This window comes from Strix uralensis, chromosome 4 (assembly GCF_047716275.1).
Source record: "Strix uralensis isolate ZFMK-TIS-50842 chromosome 4, bStrUra1, whole genome shotgun sequence".
Classification (NCBI taxonomy): domain Eukaryota; kingdom Metazoa; phylum Chordata; class Aves; order Strigiformes; family Strigidae; genus Strix; species Strix uralensis.
Genome location: NC_133975.1, coordinates 85,203,133 through 85,221,454, shown reverse-complemented (window position 1 = coordinate 85,221,454; position 18,322 = coordinate 85,203,133). Strand labels below are relative to the sequence as shown.

The window sequence follows — 18,322 nt, the reverse complement described above, 5'->3', positions numbered from 1 at the left end:
CTCGGCCCTCCGCGGTGCTCAGCGCTCCCCGCCGCGGGCCCTGGGGCGAGGCGGCGGCGGTATGTGGGGGGTGTCGCTGCCCTGGGTGGGAACAGCGACCGGGGGACCGGGACAGGCGGGCGCTGGGGGGGGTGGGGGGTGACGTCCGACCCAGCAGCCCCGTTCAGGGGGCGGTGGGGCGGGGCGGGCGCTCCGAGGGCGGGCACAGCCGGCGCGGCACTCCCGCCGCCGGGGTCCTGCCGTCGCCGCACTCGCCTGCCGTGATCCGCGGCGGCTCGGCCCGGCGCGGCCCGGCCCGGCCCCCCGCGCAGCCGCAGGGCGGAGCGCCCGCCGCCGCCGCCGCACTCCTCCGGTGTGCCCCGCGCCCCACGTGCCGCTGCCGCCATGGGCGTGCTGCCGGTGCCGGCGGAGGTGCGCGCCATCCTGCTGGACATCGAGGGCACCATCACCCCCATCGCCTTCGTCCAGGTGAGACCCGGCGGGGCGGGCGGCAGCGAACCACACCCCCCCCCCGCGGCCGGGACCCCGCTGGCACTGCCGGGGGCTCCGCTACCATCGCCGTTATTATCGTCATACCCCGCCCCAGCCCGGGCAGCCGGCGGACGGGGAAGAGCCTCTCCCAGGGCTGCAGCTTCACCGAGGGCGGGCCTGAGTTTCCTCCAGAACCGTAAAACCGTGACACATTTTCTGCCTTTTTTTTTTTTTTTTTTTTTCTGAATAATGCTCACGAGAAAACACGCCTAGTTTTACCGATCGCCTGCCTCTTTTGTGGGCAGGAGAACAGGGAATTATTCAGATCAAGGGCAGTTCAGTAAATTATTTTTTTCATGAATATGGGGCACTTGAAGCCTCATTTAGGAAAAGCCCTCAAGCGTCAGTGTTGCTCGGAGCTGCAGCACCCCACCCGAATTTGCAGAGAGCCTCAAATACTATCTTGGGGTTGCTCGCCGCCTTTTCCCTTCAAAAGGGTGGGACAGTCAGATGCCTCCAGTGTCACCAGAGCTGTAGTGTGGCTTTTAGACTGGCTCTTAGGAAGTATTTCTGTCCAGAAGGGGTTGTTGGGCGTTGGAATGGGCTACCCAGGGCAGGCGGGGAGTCCCCTTCCCTGGAGGGGTTGAAGAGTCGGGTTGACCCTGCGCTGAGGGATCTGGTGGAGTTGGGAACGGTCAGGGTGAGGTTCATGGTTGGACTAGAGGAGCTTCAAGGGTTTTTCCAACCGAGATGGTTCTGTGATTCTGTGTATCCTTCCTCCAGCATGCACAGGACCAGTCCAGGGGAAGGACAGCAGAGAGATCGTGTCAAGCGTACATGAGGAAGACTGTACTAACAGCAAATGTGTACGAGTGGCTTCCCTTGCCTAGGAGAAAGCTTGAGGCTATTGAAAATGTTGGTCTAGGTGCAGAAGCTGGGGCACTGGGAAGTCTGGGAGGCCAGCAGGAGGCGTCGGGACAAACGCCATAAATATGCTATTAAAATTTTCAGGACCCTCCTCTCTGAGAGGTTTTGGTCCCCAACCAAGCTCGTGTCCTCACAGGAGGGAGCAATTTGCTTGTATTTAAGACACGAAACGGAATTATCCCTGCTCCTGCCATTAGCCTGTATTTCTCCACGAGACATTATAGGATTTGGTGGATGTTTTTTGCTGGTAGTTTATGAAGGTGCTTTGTGACCCACACAGTGCGTGGAGGGGTGAATGAAGGCTCTTGTCAGGCTTTCTAGGTGTTTCTGCTAACACAGTTTAACAGATGAACGTGACCTACATCTTTCCTGTCACTGTTCTTCCAGTGCTCTTGAAGAAACATCAGGTCTAGATGACATTACAGCTGCCTCCCTCGCCTCAATATCTTTCAATTTAAATAGATTTTTTACTAAACATCTAACAGAGCAATGAAGTTGACTATATCCACCTTGAATCCATTTTGCTGTTGTGCGAATAACATGCAATACACCTGAGATGGTTTCCTACCCAAAGTCTTTCTGTTGCAAGAAAGCCGAATAAGTTACGGTTTTCAATTAAAAGTTTGCTGGATATCCTGAAAATGCTTGAAACAGGTTATTTCACTTGGACTTCCACTTAACCTCCATAATTTCTATTTCCCTTTAAAAGGTCCACTGCTGGTTTTGCAGGCCTTTTATTCTTTAATATTGAAGGATTTTATTTAATCCTTTCTTTAGTATTAGAATTACTGAATACACAAAGTAAGGAAATAGTATGAGCCGGTTGATGGGTGGATTAAGGAAAGATACCGGAAAAGAGAATATTTGGTGGCCCTGTGTTAGAGGTCACCAAGTTTTCTGTTTTGCTGAGTCCACCCTGGCAGAGAAGAGTAGATGGCAGGGGAGAGAGGTAATTTGTTAGACTACATCCTCTAGGATTTGTCAGATCTCCTGTAAAAGAGCAGATTGTCACTGAACTTTGTGACAGCTTGCATGGACATCGAGAGGAAAATTGACCCTGGTTGCTCGAAATCCTGCAAGCGCTAATTACAGCGTGCTACGTGGGTGTCTACTGACGGTAAAAATACCGTCCTTTCTATACTGGGTTTAACATTGCTGTGAACCCCTCTTAAATCACAGACGGATGCGTTTGCCAGTGGGCCAAGGCTTCTACCCTTTTAAAACCCACTGAATCACCAAATACACCATGCTTTCAGAGCCTATTTGGAAGTTTTTCTTTACAAGCACTGCTTTTGGAAAGCAGTTAGGACCTTTTGACATCTGAGTTGTAAGGGAAGTTAAACCAAGTCAGCAGGTCGGTTGCATTTCCCAGTGGATACTCATTAATTTCCTCCATGATTTAAAAGATAGTTTGAAAGCAGCTAAGCTCAAATAAAGGAGAAGAGAGAGTAACTGGGGGTATTACAAGGCTGTTAATTTTCCTAGACAAGTTTGTGGTAATTTTCTACGCATTTAAGAGATTTTCCTTTCCCCTAAATGTACACTGTTTTTAAAATATACAACGTGGAAAACACCATATTGGAGCAAAAGAAAATCCTGCAGTTCTGCTGCCACATCATGCTCTCAGGGCCACCATTTTCTTAATTCAGTAACAAGTTAAAGGTGACATACAGTGAGGAGAAAAATATCACTGGCCGTTTTTTGAGGAGAGATGAGCTCAGGCTGGTTTCCTCCCATCTCCTCCCCATCCCAAATTTTCCCCCATTAAGAAAAGCTCAGTTCTGTACCTGAAGGAAGAAGCTCCCTGCCCTCCCCTTGTCCTGAGGCTCTTCCCGCACCCAGAGATGCTGTCGCGGTGGCTGCTTGTGGCTTCTCACTTGCGAAATTCCACTGATGAGAGCGATTTGTAATTATTTATGGTTGCCCTTGGGATCTCTGGGAAGGTTTGTAATTCTCCTGTGGCACTTTTCCCTAACCCTGTTTCATTTCATTTGCAAGACTGTCCTGTAGAGCTCAGTGTCACTGGACTAGACTTTTCTTTTTAAAAAAGTCTTCTAGCTCTGGTGAGAAGTTGAGATGTGTTTTCGGAACAACCTTCATTAGGACAAGAGCCCCATTAAAAATAGAGTAGTATAACTTCTCAGTTCACAGTACAGTCAGTCTTGTACTCCTCAGCTGATGGGAATTTGGGGTCATATATGCCATTTGAGACATTTTTTGGCAAGCCCAGAAGAAGTTATCACCCACCTTACCATCCTGGGTTTTAAGTTGCAGCAACATAAGCATTTGTGCAAAAAATCCAGCTGTGCTAATCTTGGCCCGAGGTTGGCTCTGGCCTGTGACCAGGCAGCCCACCCTTGGCAGTCAGTTTCACAAGCTGCAGTACTGTAGGGAAAGCTGGAGCGGGGAAAATAACTGTACACACCAGCATGTGCACACAGTTGCTTTAAAAACAAGTCAGCCTTACCTCTGCCAGGTTCAAGGAGCTGCCTGTTTTTCTTGTGTGCTGCCAGGAGACCTTGTTCCCTTACATCAAAGACAACGTGAAGGAGTATCTGCGCGCTCACTGGGAGGAGGAGGAGTGCCAGCGGGACGTCGGGCTTCTGAGGAAACAGGTTAAGTAATGGAGCTACACTGTCTCTTTCTGGGTTTTCACGGCATGCCAGAGACTTTAGGCCACTGGGACTCCCCCAATCACCCAACATGAGCCCATACCTCTCTTTGGCCCCCGCAGAGGCTGGTTGTCTTGATGGGCAAAAGCCTGGGGTTGTGCTCAGGAAGGGCTGGTGCTTGGTAGGCAGCAGCTCAGCTGCTTCCCTCAGCTTGCCTTGGTCTTCATGGCCCCTGAGCAGGTGTCGAAACACAGCTTTCCAGCTTTGTGCCTGCATTGTGCCCTTCTCTTGCCGAATCTGCCACCTTTGGCTTCCAGGTGCCTGTTTGGGAAGCAGCACGGAGGGGTGGCAGAGTACTTGTCCTGCACAGGGCAGCGTATTCTGCCTCCGTACAGGGACACAGCATCAGTTGGAGACCTGTGGCTGTCTAAAGCCAACAGATGCATTTGCTTCCTTGCCTTAATTTCAATAATTAAATACTTAAGCAAGTATAATTCTCATTAGAGTATTTACAATACACCTACAATAGTGCTAATTGTTGGGTTTGGAAAGTACAATCCAAGCAAGTGTTTCTAAGCACTACTGAAGTCTGAATTTCCCATTGAGAAAAGCATTCAAACAGTGTTGTAACCCTTCACGTCAAGAGCAGTTCAAGCTGTGTCCTGCACAGAGGTGTGTGGATGCAGGTGTTAGACCCCTTTCCTAAACTGAGATGTTGAGACCGCTCCACCTCTTCCCTCACCTCTTTTTATCACGGATGATTCCCAGGCTCAGGAGGACTCGAGCTTGGATGGGGCTGTGCCAATCCCTTTGGAGAGCGGCAGCGGGGAAGAGGAGCTGGAGCAGGTCATCCAGGCTGTCGTAGACAACGTGCACTGGCAGATGTCTTTGGACAGGAAGACCACGGCACTGAAGCAGCTGCAGGGCCACATGTGGAGGGCAGCCTATGCAACTGGACACATCAAAGGAGAGTAAGTAATTGGGGGTGTGAGTAATTGTGTGCCCCTTTCACTGGGGCGGGTACGGGGTGCATCTTTCCTAGACTTCTGTTAGCAGAATAGCTGCATAAGCTATTCCTGGAAGCAGCCCCATGTACAAGTGCAAATAGGATTACTACCTTGGTGGAGAAGACAATGTATTTACGTTCAGTCATGGCTTAAGCCAGGCCGCTGCTGTTGTGGAACCAACGGCAGACACTTCATTTCAAACTTGATCATGCAGTGAAACACAACTCCATTGAGCTTAATCTTTGAATCGGGGGACCCAAAAGCTTACGGTAAACTTGGGACTGACCAAGTTGTCTCAGTCCCCACTGGGAAGATGACAAGTGGGTGAGAGTGTTTCTCCTTAAGGAATAATCGGCAGGTACATGCTGGGGAACAGCCAGTTCTCTGGCCACCTGGACAGAGTCTGTAAAGGAGACAAGGTCTGAGAAACAGAATGAGGTAATGGAGGTGTCACACAGGGCGGTTCTGCTCCCACGACTGGTAGAACATTCATCTGGGACAACTATCTTTTACATTAAAAATTCAGAAAATGTCTCAATATTTCTCTATAGAGATTTCTTGGTAAACCAAGAGACTGAGGCAGAAATATGAACTTCTTACAGTTCTCCATTTTGCATTTTTTATCCCTGAATTGCACTCACGTTTTGGAACAAGGCTAAACAAGCCGGGGTTGCAGGGTCAGGTCCTTTCAGTTGTTTCCTCCTGTGTTGTCTCTTTACGTGAGCGTTTCCTGCCTTTCCACTTCTTTTTGTCTTCAGGCTCCTCTTCAGCTACAACGCGAGTGTGCATAAGTAGGAACGACTGGAGTTAAGCCTGATTTTCTTACTTAGGTCAAGAGATACTTGGTTAAACTATGCATTTCAAGTTTCTAAGGAGGTAAAACAAACCCTAAGTTCACAAAGTGTTTTGCCAAAGGAAGAATGAGGAAGAAGAAAAAGAACTCACAGAAAAATGTAAACATCCACTAGAGAAAGCAACAAAACCCAAAAGCAAAGCAAGAGGGACAACCATCCTGTTGGTTTTCTTTTTAAAAACAGGGCTAATTGTCTTATAGTGGCCCAAAAACTGTGGAGCTAGCCTTGCTGCTTGGCAGCATTCAAGGAGTGAGATCTTCAAAGTCACCCCCTTGCCCAACTGTACCTGGCACATCAGTGTCTGAAATCCAGGCACTGAACTCAGCATGTGAAAACACGGGGGTGGCTGGGAGTTTCTGCGGGTGCTGTACAACCTCAAAGTCTTTTCATCTGACACCAGAGACATTTAATAAATAACCATGGAAAAAAGCGAACTTTTTTTTTTTGTAAATACATAACGAGGCCCTGAGCAGATAGCCAAGAAACTGGAGATGAAGAAAGGGCCAACTGATGGCTACAAGTCTGCAAAATTCAGTCTAACACCTCCTTTTGCATCTATTTGGAGTCCTCTTCAGGTGTTCAGGGGCTCAGATCCCCTTTTCAGGGCAGTACCTCTGGGCCTTGGCCCAAGTGGCCACGCAGAGCTGGTACATGGTGGGAAGGCTGCAATTTGGACTGGGATGAAAACTTGGTTCCCTGGGGATCACGTCTTCTCCAGCTCCTCTCTCCATCCTTTTGCCATATCAAACTCAAACCCCCTCCCTGCCCTTCTGAGACTGTTTGTGGCCTTACCTTAACCATCACATGTATTACTGAGGGACTTAATGTCAGCCTCACTTTGTCCCTCTTGAGCATCCTCTAGTCTTCGGTTTCCCCCACTACATGGGTAATCTTGTAAATGTCCTTTGCATACAAAGAGCTTTTACATACATGTAAGTGCAGCACTGGAGAGGACACGTGGTACAAATGAGAAGGCTATGAGGGAACTGACAGACATGTCCATTAGCAGTTACACAGCAGTTGCCTTGGCTTTGGTCTTCCTTCCGTCTCTCACAGCTTTACTCCCTGCTGCCGGGCTTGTCTTTACGCAGCTACTACCCAGGAGTTAGATGGAGCTCACATTTTGAGACTCATCAGCTCGTTGCTAGACTGGTATCTTGTCTTCGCAGCGCTCTTCAAGGCTGGAAGAATAAGGGGAGAGACTGCTGCCTAGTGAACAGGAACTGGTTCACCCTTTGCAGTGCAGTTAAGCCAGGGATGCATCTGGCCCACGGGTAGTACTGTACAACCTGACTGAGTCACTGAATAGAGTAGCTCTGACCTCAGTCCCTTAGGGGACACTCCTTTCCCGAGTAGTTGTCTGGCTTCAAACACAGAATTACAGAATCATCCAGGGTGGAAAAGCCCTTGAAGCTCCTCCAGTCCAACCATGAACCTCACCCTGACCGTTCCCAACTCCACCAGATCCCTCAGCGCTGGGTCAACCTGACTCTTCAACCCCTCCAGGGATGGGGACTCCACCCCTGCCCTGGGCAGCCCATTCCAACGCCCAACAACCCCTTCTGGAAAGAAATACTTCCTGATATCCAGTCTAATAAACAGTTCGTACAGTGCTGCTCGTTTAGCTCCTGCGGGCTGCAGCCTCCTCTCAGCTCCTCCCTACACACAGTCAGAGCCTGAGCCTGCGGGCTGCGTTTGCCCCGTGTGGGTGCAGCTTACAGCCGTAGCTCTTAGCAACAGGGGAACCTTAGTAGCTTGCAAGACAGGGGGGACTCAGGATGCAAGAGCCTGTGCTCCCCTTATTCTTCCATCTCAGAGGAAAGTGGCAGGATGCCATCTTCCCTAACCTTTCCTCCCGTCTCTAAATTGATGGGGCTGGAGAAACTCCTGGAGAAACGTAGCACTGAGGGATCTGGTGGAGTTGAGAACTGTCAGTATGAGGTTAATGGTTGGACTGGAGGATCTTCAAGGTCTTTTCCAACTGAGATGATTCTGTGATTCCTGCCAAATGTCTGAGACAGCTCATTAGAGCTGCTGTCTGTGACTGCATAGCAGTCAATGAGCTGCTCGGTTGGCTGGAGCTAAGGATATATCACCCACTGCTGAAATAGACTCCCCGGCTGCAGAAGCCCTGAGCAGATTGAGAACAAAGTCCTCTTGCAAACTAATGGGACAGTTGTCACAGTGCCTGGCTAAAGGTGTCCTGGCTCAGGTGCCTCTGGCTTTGCCCTTACCTGCTGCCCTGTTTTGCTCCAGAATCTTCGAGGACGTGGTTCCAGCCATCCGGAAGTGGCGGGAAGCGGGGATGAAGGTCTATATCTACTCCTCAGGCAGCATTGAGGCCCAGAAGCTTCTGTTCGGATATTCTACAGAAGGTGATATCCTAGAGGTAGATAACCTTATCACCTTCCTTACAGCTCCTCCCTCTGCAGAGCACTTCCCTCCCACAACTGCCTTTGCCTTAACGCGTTGTGAATAGAGTCTGGGACAGGAAGGTGGGGCGGTGGGTTTGGCCCTCGGGAGTTAAGCTCAGCCAGTGGCGTATGCTAGCATGGCTGCATCAGCCCCCCGTTACTGTGGGAGAAAGGAAAGGGGACGTCTTGCGTGGGAGCGAAGTTTAGCCCTGCTCTTCAGGTGGCACTGAGCAACTGCCTTTGCTTTTCTCTCTCTTTCAGCTCTTTGATGGCCACTTTGATACCAAAATAGGCCCCAAGGTAGAAAGTGAGAGCTACAGAAGGATTGCTGCCAGTATCGGGTGCACCACCACCAACATCCTCTTCCTGACGGATGTCCCTCGAGGTAGGTGGCCTGCCAGTCCTGCTGGCTCTCACCTGTGCTCTTTGAACACGTGCTGCTGACTTGTCACAAGCACCCCAGAAATGCTGCAGACCACCTTGCTTCAGTGGCATCCCCCTAACTGCTGCCACGCTTCTTCCCTACACATCCAGGCTCTCACACAGCGGTGGGATGTCTGTGAGCAGTGCTGCCATGAGGGAAAGTAGGTCAAGTAGAAAACCTGCCCTTGCTCCAGCAAGCAAGGAGACTGTTAAAGCAGAGTGGAGTGTTTGCTGAAGCGGTTGGCGTGCCCCATTTACAAACAGGGTCAGTGGTTTTCGTGACCCGTGCTCAGGGGAACAGACAATGTCCGCTGTGCACATGCGGTGGCTGGTTCTTTGTGCCACTTGCTCTTAGGTTGTGTTCAGCAGCAGGAAAACATTGCTCCTGGTCGCCAGGACTTGACCCCTGGAAAGCCAGGCTCAGGAAGCTAATTTAATTGCCTGCCATTGCTGGGAACATCTTTCTGGCAGAAATGACACTGGGTTGTGATCTCAATCTAAGCCAGCTCAGTCCCCAGGAGTTAGGCCTTACCTCCTCCCCAGCCCTGGCAGCAGAGCTGGTGGGAACTTGCAGTTTTCCCTGTGTTGTCTTCCTGTAGCCTCCTGCTGTGCTTGGGGAGCGAAGGAAGCTGGTGAGAAGGGACTCCTGGCAGGGGGTGTTGGACTCGCTAATGCCACAGTCCAACCACAGCCCAGCTTCTTTGTGACAGGAGCTGGTCCCTCTCTAGAGCCCTGCACTGCTCTCTCAGTCTCAACGTTTAAAAGCACTTCAGTGTTTTGGGGCACCTTCAAGCCAAGAAGACCCTCATGTGGGGAGGTCAGTAATCACATCTCATCTCCATTCTCCCTGCCTGTTTCAGAAGCCAACGCGGCCGAGGAAGCAGATACTCACGTGGCTGTGGTGATCAGACCGGGCAATGCAGGACTGACAGATGATGAGAAATCATATTACAGCCTCATCTCATCTTTCACCGAACTTTTCCTGCCTTCCTCCACTTAGGGAAAGTGGTGCATGCACGAAAGACACTGCTTCATCTGAATTGTCCTTGTGTAACATTAGGTAACTTTGTCCATAATCAGAATTGAAAACCAAACCCGCATCATGTCTTGGACCCGTGACTAGTGCAGGCAGGTATGGATGGAGCGTGTGGTGTGGGGTCCCTCGTGCAGTAGGACAGAGGCCCGCAGCAGCCAGCTGGAGCTGGGAACAGCGTGAGGAACAGCACCCGTAAGCCCTGCTGTTCCTCTCCTTTCCCGGCTAGCAATGAGCTCAGGGGATACTTCCTTCAGAGACACCCATTGAAATCTGGGGCTGAGACGCCCCACCACCAGCTCCGTCATTTTTAGAAACAGTCTGCAAACAAGGTGTATGATGTCCCCCTGTCCCAGAGGGACCTCCAGGGACCATTAGGGGATAGGAGCTTCTTTCTGCAGACAGGGTTGCTGGCTAAGTCAAAACTTTTGAAGTTAGAGGGGTTAGGATGCCCTCAGGAAAGTGCTGAATGGGGGCTATAATACAGTAGGTTTGGACTGCCACAGAAAAAGCCAGCCCTTGCTGCAGGCAAGCTCTTTAGACCAGGAACAACTTAAATCTTGGCTGTATCCACTGCAGGTGTAGGTACCAAACAGTACAACTTGCAGATGGAAGCTGCTTAGAGCTACACAGCCAGCCTACCACAATGAAGTAGAATATATATAAATATAGCTTTAAAAATTAAATTCTAGACCCACCTCACTGCTGCATCGTGGTGCTGGGCTATGGGATCCAACTGACTGATCACCAAAGTCAGCTTGACCGCATTTCTGAAGTATCTCCCTTAGCACTAACCCGTGGAGCTCCTTCTTGGTAGCCAACATCAGTCACCCTGTCACACGTTCGTAGCACTGGTCAGCTGACAAACAACTGCTCCCGAGGGACACATCCTGCTGCATTTAAGGAGAATTAAAACCCTGATCTTTTCACCCACCCTACCTAAATTGTGCCAATTTCTATCAGATGGTCATGGAACTTTTCCTAATGTAGTAAATAAAAACACAACTTTGCTTTCATGTGTTCACTCCATCCCACTATTTAGCTTTCCTGTCTATCACCAGTGATCCCAGCACCTAAAGGCAAAAGTCTTTTTTTTGAACCCGTGCACACTTTATTTTCCTGCTTTCGCCCTCCCTGGTCCTTTCTTTAAGGCAGACAACCCTGTCCTGCCAAGGAAGCTGTATTACCTCCCTGACCGTCTTATGATTTCAGTATGGGTGCAGGAGGGAGAGCCACAGCTAGGTTATACCTAGTAATAGTGGAGGCAGAGGCAGTTTGACACCCCAGTTCCCTGCCTTCGTGCATGAGTGTCACTTGCTCCTTAAGCATTCCTGCGTGGCTGCGCTTGAGCTTGCCCTCACAGCCAGCCAACGTAGAATACTAACGCGCGTGTTGCCTTCCTGAGCTCTGATCTACAGCTGTCCCTGATGAGGGAGGCTGCTGTGTAGAGAAGAAGGAAGAGACGGGCATTTTGAGAGCACACCACATCATGCCAGCATTGCCCTTCTAAAACTTTGATGGTAGCAGGTAAGGCTGTGAGGCAGCTAGTCTGGGTGCCTTTCTGAGCTGCGTAATGAGTCTGATCCTAGAAAGAACCTGCACTGTTAGAATAAGTGTATCTGCATGGCTGAATAGTCCCTGGCTTCCTTAAGTGTTAATTTTAATCATGACACTGTAAATACTCACCTTTTGTTTTGCCTTTGCTATCAGAAAGCTATGCATGGGGTAGGGGACAAAAATAAAACTCACTTTCTCCATAAAAGCACTTTATTTAGTGGTCGTGTTTCAGTGTTTATCAGATGTCATTTAGTTGTACTGAAATGTGTTGTTAGAAATACTCTAAGAAATGTACAAAGTTATCACCAAAACCTGAAGTTCAGTTTGGATTGCATATAGGAAAAGGAGAGAAAGAAAAAAAAAAATCACAAACATCTTTTTTTTTCCTTTCGCAAAATTACAAACTATAAAATGATAAACTGAAAGTATTAACTGATTTTTAAAAAGTCACATTGGACTATTTACAGTAAAACACCCTTAAAACAAGTTGCTGTTTTGTGCTCCATATGTACTGAGCGTGCGTGCCCGTGTAAGAGGATCCCCACCTGCATCTTCTCCCGGCTGTCCCCTCCTGCCCTTGCCCAGGAGCTCCCCAGAGGGGCTGCTGGGGAGCCCTGAGCCTTACGCTGCGGTGCCTTTGGGCCACCTGCAGCACAGCCCTCTGGGGAAGCTTCCCGCTAATGTCACAGCTACAAAGGAGGCCTTCAGCAGTTCAGCGACAACCCTCCGTTGGCTGGAGATGCTCTGGATTTGTAGCAGCTGCCTGAGAACAAATACTGGCCCAAAGAAGATAAAGGGCTGGCTGAAAGCTTTCAACTTACACTAGTTTTGACAGAAGTTTTTCTCAACTTTTTCTTCTTTCAGGAGAGGCCTCTGACCTTTACAGAAGACTGAATACCATACCCTCATGCCTTTTCCCTCACTGTCAGAAATGCCACAGCACAATACAAGTTCCCCTTCACCGTGCCTTTTGCCACCATTTTCATTTCTGTTTATTTTCCTGCAGCTCAGACAAGGTGCAAATCTAAGCTGAGCCTGACCCATGGAGGACAACAGGAGCCATGTCCGTGAGACAACTGCCCAGCCAATACATCAGCCTTCCCAAAATCATTTTCAAACGGGGTTTGAGCTCCTGCTTTTTCTCTGAAAACAGACCTGTTTGAAAACCTCCCATCAGGGAGGACAAGCCCTTCTGGTTTTGCTATTTCCTTCCTGCACCTCCAGCCCTCAGGCCACATCACCCAACCTCTGGGGCTGAACTGCCTCCCCGCACCTTGGAAGGCCGCTTAAACCTGTAACAGACAGGACAACAAGCCACACTGAGGGGTCTGGAGCTCAGGCCTAGTGTCAGAGTGTCTAAAGTTTGACTTCTAAGTGCCCAAGGAACAAAACCAAACCCTATGCCCAGAACCACCTGCATCAGTTCTGTTCTCATGGCAGGCAAGCCCAATGTCTCTAACACAATGTCTTCCCCCTCAGTGAACAAAAAAAAGCTTCTGAAATATTACACACAATAATGTGGTGGAAGCACTACACACATACGAAGAGCAGCCTTTCCTGGGTCATCTTCAGAGCACACAGGCATTCCCATCCTCATGCAGCACCTCGCTTCCACCAGTCCCTACCACTGAGTCTGAAACACGAAGCTGAGCAAGCACCCCACTGTGCCATCTCCTCTGACCTGGGGACAGCCTGCCCAGACACAAGGCAGCATCAGCAAAGTCTCCCTTCCTGATCACAGCAGTTTCTCCCAAACCCAGCTTTATCGTCAGCTGCTTTCCAGGCTGGAAGAAATGCTTGCCTGCTTGCCATAAAACCCAGTCAGTTGGAGCCTTCCACGGCTCGATTCCAAGTCCAGAAGAAAGAGACGCTCTTTCTCACCCTACCAAGGTACACCAGTTGGCAGCAAAGAAAACAACACAAGTAACACACAGAAGATGCAGTCTGGTGACACGGGAACCTCCTGAAGACTCTTGGTGCCCAAAGAATTCTGATTTCTTCATCTCCTCCTCTGCAGAACAGGCTGAGGAGTGCCTGTGTCGAAGGGGCATGGCGAGGACTGGCTGTTGAATGTTTTGAACAACAGGAGTGTGACAGAGCCACTCAGAAAGAGTCACTGGTAGCACAAGCTAAACAGCTTGTGCTCTCATGCTGCTGCTGAGAACAATCCACTCCTCTTCCAGCAGACAGCTATTTTTGTTTGGCTCTTAATGAGACAGCCACCCGCAGAGCCCTTTGGCAATACGGTCATGATTGCACATGAAAACAAACTCATCAAAAAAGTGTAAATGAGGTCATGTTTAACCCATGAGACCACACCTGTCCCCTTCCTACCCGTCCCTCCCCCCCCCGCCCCCGCCAGAGGACAAGCTACACCTGATCTGTCTGGTACTCAGAGGCTTCCGATAAGCTTTCGGAAAAGCTCAGAAAATTTTCTTGGTACTCAGAGCAAACGATCTCAAATCTGTAGTGCCTGAACTCCACTGCAAAGGTGCCAAAGTAGCACAGGAAGCACATGACCAGGCCCCACTGGATTCTGGAAGCATGCATGTGAATGCCCTGTGCCATGAGGATGAAATCTGGAAGAGGAAAGTCAAGGAGATCTAGTGGGAGCAGAGACACCGACCAGGACGAGAGAAAGCCAACAGGGAAGACAATAAAATCCTAACAATCAAAGTCACCCGGATGACAGTCAACTCAGCCAGCCATCATCAGGAAAGCGTGAACGTGGTGCCAGTGCCAGAGATGTAAGGTATCCAGTGATGTCCACGGAGCACAGCAGGTCTCCTGTACAGACCAGGGCTTCCTGACCCCAAGTCAGGCTGATAAACACGTAGAGAGGGAAAGATTTAGGTGCGGAGAAGTCCACAACTTGCTTGAACATCCGACTAGGCAGTGACAGAGCCTGCAAGCTGGGGATCTGGCTGTGGGCCCCTACCTGCCAGGAGCCTCCCAGCAGGAACTGGATCAGATCTCTGCACCACGGGCAATGGGAACACCTTTCAACCTACACTGTGCAATCTTTCATTCTCTTTAGATCACCTGCAAAATCATTGCTTTCTGTGAAATCTGGAAACATCAGGCTATGCAGTACGGCATGTTATACTGAAAGGAAAAAGAATGTTGTCAGAGCCAGGAAACTGTCCTCCAGGCTCATGTACCCACGTGCTTGGACTGCATATTGCCTGGCGTTGGGGTCTCACTGCTGTGCCTCAGGTTGTGCTGGGGTACTCCATAAAAGCCATTCTCAGCTCCCCTAAAGCAGAGGGCACCCTCCTGAGCTGGGGACCTGCCCTAGCCCAGTGTACACCTCTAAACCTACTGGCTCTCCTGTCTTTCAGGATGTCTTCTGCACTCCAGGAATGCAGGATCACAGATCTTCACAGGTAAAACAAACAAACAAGCAGCCTCTCCCATGCTTTAACTACCCAAAGCAGGTAATCAGAAACACTTCATCTTGGGCTTAGTGTAAGCAACCACAGCTTCACTCAGCAAACAGCATTCTGTGTCTGGCTTTAAGGATCTTCTACTTTCCCTGTAGTGCAAGGGTTATGCATAAGCTGCATGGGATGGGGTGCCAGCCCCAAACCTTTGCAAAGCTGGGGAGGGGGGTGGTGGAGGGGAATGGGACTTCTGCCTCAGCCTGCTCCCCTTCACAGAGGGCCCAAGCAGCGCCAAGCAGCAGGCTGGGGCAGACTGGGCTGGGAGCACCCAGCGTGTCACTACAGGAGCAGCTACACCCTGGCTTACCTGGCTGCTCCTGCTTCCAGATGGGCAGAAACCTCCAAAGGTGGCAGCACAGCAGGAGCCCAGCGGGCCCAGCTCCTCGCAGGCAGCCCTGCCCCAGACACCTTGCGGGAGCTACGAGCTGGTGGCAAGGCAAGGCGGGGAGCACAAGAACCGGGCAAACTCCCGGACTGTGTACACCAAAGCGTTGTGCTCAGCTACAAATTTTTCCAGGGAAGCTTAAGAGGGGACTGACAATACATCTCCAATCTGTTATTCCACTGGACACTGGCTGAAATGTTCAAAACCAGCCAAATGACTAAAGAATTGTTTAGTCCCCCTCCGAAGAGGGGGATTAGTTTATTCCTCGCCAATTATTCCTGCTCTCTTGCTTACCCCAGCACTAACATTGATGCAGCCATGCAGTGAATGGATCCACCCTAAATACCAAGAGCGCTGGTGTGAACAGAAGGGCTGGAGTGGGGCTGACAGGCATGAGGTGGAGAGAAAGGCACATGGACATCCAGTCTGAGTGACCACAGATCCCACAGCCCAAATCCCATTTGTAAAGTACCTAGTCTTACTCGAAGTTCACATGACCCATCAGCTCTTGACTGTAATAACTGTCTTAAAAGGCAGAGCTGGATGTAGCACCCTGGAGCATTTCAACAAACACATCGAAATCTCCTCAACTTCAGAAACCCGATTTCTTCCTTTGTTCCTTTGTTCTCCTGAGGACTTTCATCTCAATATTTTGCATAATCTTAAATGCTACTGTGTAGGTAACCAGTGGTGTCATTAAACCACACAGATACTATTCAATATTGCAACCACTTTGAATACCACTGAGAAGTTTTAGAAACATTTATGAAGTAGGTGAGCCCATCTGTGAAGCAGTGCATCCTGGCAGATCACAAAACGAGCCAATCATACGATCATGCCATGAAGACAAGCTGAGTTGTATTTCTAAATGCTTTGAGATCCTAGGACAGCGTTCCCTGCTGCAGAGAGTGTCAGGCATGGATGATACCTGGCTTCCCAGGGAGCAGGACAAAAGGATACAGAGCACCACGCAGAGGGTGATGCTGGCTGACAGGGTGACTCGTGGAATCCCAACTTTCCGTCCCTCATTCTTCAGGTTGATCTTGAGAGTGAGGGCAGACTGGATCCAGCACGCCAAGGTCCCAAACCCAAAGGTCAGCGACGTGCCCACATTGTGGATCTCTTCATCACTGGAAAGCTAGGAACAAACAAAACAGTGATTGTTTGGATGCAACAGGAATTATCTGCTATACCTTGGATTGCTGCTGGGGTGGGATAGAAGAGAGTGGGAATCACTGGGGTGTGAGACAGAAATGCTGTACCATTTCTTCTGGCAGAGGTGTAAGGTGTAACATAACCAAGGTGAGTGACAGCTGTCACAGACAAGCAGATCTTGTGCCCAAAGCCCAAGCACAGTGGAAAATGCAGGTGCTTGGGGACTGTCCTCCCTCACAAGACACACCAACGCAGAGCTCAGAAATCAATCCTTTCCTGGCTCGATGTGATGGCCAGGGCCGGCAAGGACAACCCGCTGGGTACGGCTCCCTCCAATGGAAGCAAGCTGTGCAACCTTCAGTGCCAGCTTCATGGAGCAGTGCTGCCAGAGCCCTGACACCTCCGCTGAGCTAGCGCAAGCCAAAAGACAGACACATGCTCCTGGTTTGGCAAGTTTCTCCCACCAAAAAGCTTGACTGCCTGTTCCCTCTTCTGCCCATCCTCGAGGTCTGAGGCAATACGGACCCCTCTCTGGAGTGCAAGTGCTTCTCTGCTCCCTGGGCTGCCCTGTCTCACGGGGCTCAGGGACTGTGCAATCCTGCAAGGCAAAAGGGTAGCCAGGTTCAATGAGCAAGAATCTGCAAAGAAACCTTGAGGCTGCAAATCCATCCAGAAAGCCCAGCATGGACAAGACTTAAGTCAAACAATTTCCCTTTTCCCTCTGCCTCCCAGGCTTTTCTAGAAAAGAAACCAGCAGTCTGTAACTCCTCCCTGCAGCTCCGATTCCTGTTCAGTGATTTAACCAATTCCCATCAAACAAGATGCAATCTACAAGGTAACAGTCTAGTTACTGTGTCTCCATTGATCTCTCCCCTCTCCACTCCCTACCTTGAGGGTTTTTTTCAAGGGTAGGTCCAAATCATAGTACAGGCAAAAACGGGATTGAGTTGCCTTTCTCAAGGTAGCCTGCACTGCAAGGGACTCACAGCCATAATGTCCCTCTAATACAGCTAATCTGTAATTTTCCAGAAATACTATTTAATGCCACATTCAGTTTAGCAGGCAGGCAGGGAAAAGCATGGTCTCACTACCCCATGCTTTCATGGTTTGGCAAAAGATCTAGGCGAGGATACAGGTAACTAACAAGGAGTGGATAATTGGCTCAGAATTTATAACTAGGCATGATTCAAAGTATCCACTTCTAAATAACAAGCATTTGCTTTGAGGAGCAAAGGAAGGAGAGGTTGAAACTACTTCCTAGTGCCTGCCCTGTACTAGCAATACTCACACCTAGACGAGGCTGTTACAAAAGCCTCATATTTCCTAGCTGGGAAGCTCTCATGAAACAACAAGACTCAAAAAAAAGTGTTTTGCTTGGAGTTAGAAGACCAGGTCCAAAACAGTCAAATTACCTCATACCTCATTCAAAAAAAAAACCAAAAACCTCCAAACAAAAAAAACAAACAAAAAACAACAAAACCCCCCAACTGTAAAGGACACAAAGTTCCTGCAATTGCTCCACAACCCAAACAGGCGCTCACCCTTTACAAAACAAGTACCTTGTCTATATTGGAAAAGCAGCTCCTTGCCTACAAAGCCAAGAAAGAAGCCAGCCTACACTGACCTTCTCAGTTCCTGCCATTATAGGGGGTCATCACTTGCACCCCAGTGAGAGACAGAGCATCAGAGACTGCAAAGGGATGGGAAAACCCAAGTGCCACTGACTCTAATGCCTTGATTTTCACTGCAGGCCTAACAGACACACTCGTGATCACAGTGGACACCCAACCCTACAGAGCAATGTTGTGACACTGAAAAAAGTTTCTTGTTTGTATAATGTTGCAGAACAGATGGAGAATCGGAGGCACCTCATCCAGGCACCCGTCCCATCAGGAGAAGTCGTGGCACTCCTCTGCTGCATCCCTCTTGGGCCCAGTCGGAGGACAAGCAGGAGGTAGATCTGAACAACATATGTTTTAAACGAAGGACACTGAATTGTCTGCTAAATCTGTTCACACAGATGTGTACATGAACTTCCAGC

General features: G+C 49.7%; 2 protein-coding genes across 5 annotated transcripts in view; one reads left to right on the top strand and one right to left on the bottom strand.

The window, feature by feature from the left end:
• Positions 1-123: 123 nt before the first annotated feature.
• Positions 124-11,506, top strand: ENOPH1 (enolase-phosphatase 1). The gene is made up of 6 exons (XM_074867590.1): positions 124-468; positions 3,912-4,013; positions 4,779-4,981; positions 8,128-8,260; positions 8,547-8,670; positions 9,569-11,506. The coding sequence occupies exons 1-6, from the start codon at positions 385-387 to the stop codon at positions 9,706-9,708; spliced, it is 786 nt and encodes a 261-aa protein (XP_074723691.1). The 5' UTR covers positions 124-384; the 3' UTR covers positions 9,709-11,506.
• Positions 11,491-18,322, bottom strand: part of TMEM150C (transmembrane protein 150C) — a 24,308-nt gene continuing 17,476 nt past the window's right edge. For all 4 annotated transcript variants that reach the window (XM_074867593.1, XM_074867591.1, XM_074867594.1 and 1 more), the window contains 2 exons: positions 16,087-16,264; positions 11,491-13,877 (listed from right to left, as the gene is read on the bottom strand). In XM_074867593.1, the coding sequence (XP_074723694.1) occupies positions 13,669-13,877; positions 16,087-16,264 (387 nt within the window). In that variant the 3' untranslated portion in view covers positions 11,491-13,668. The remainder of the gene's footprint in view (positions 13,878-16,086; positions 16,265-18,322) is intronic.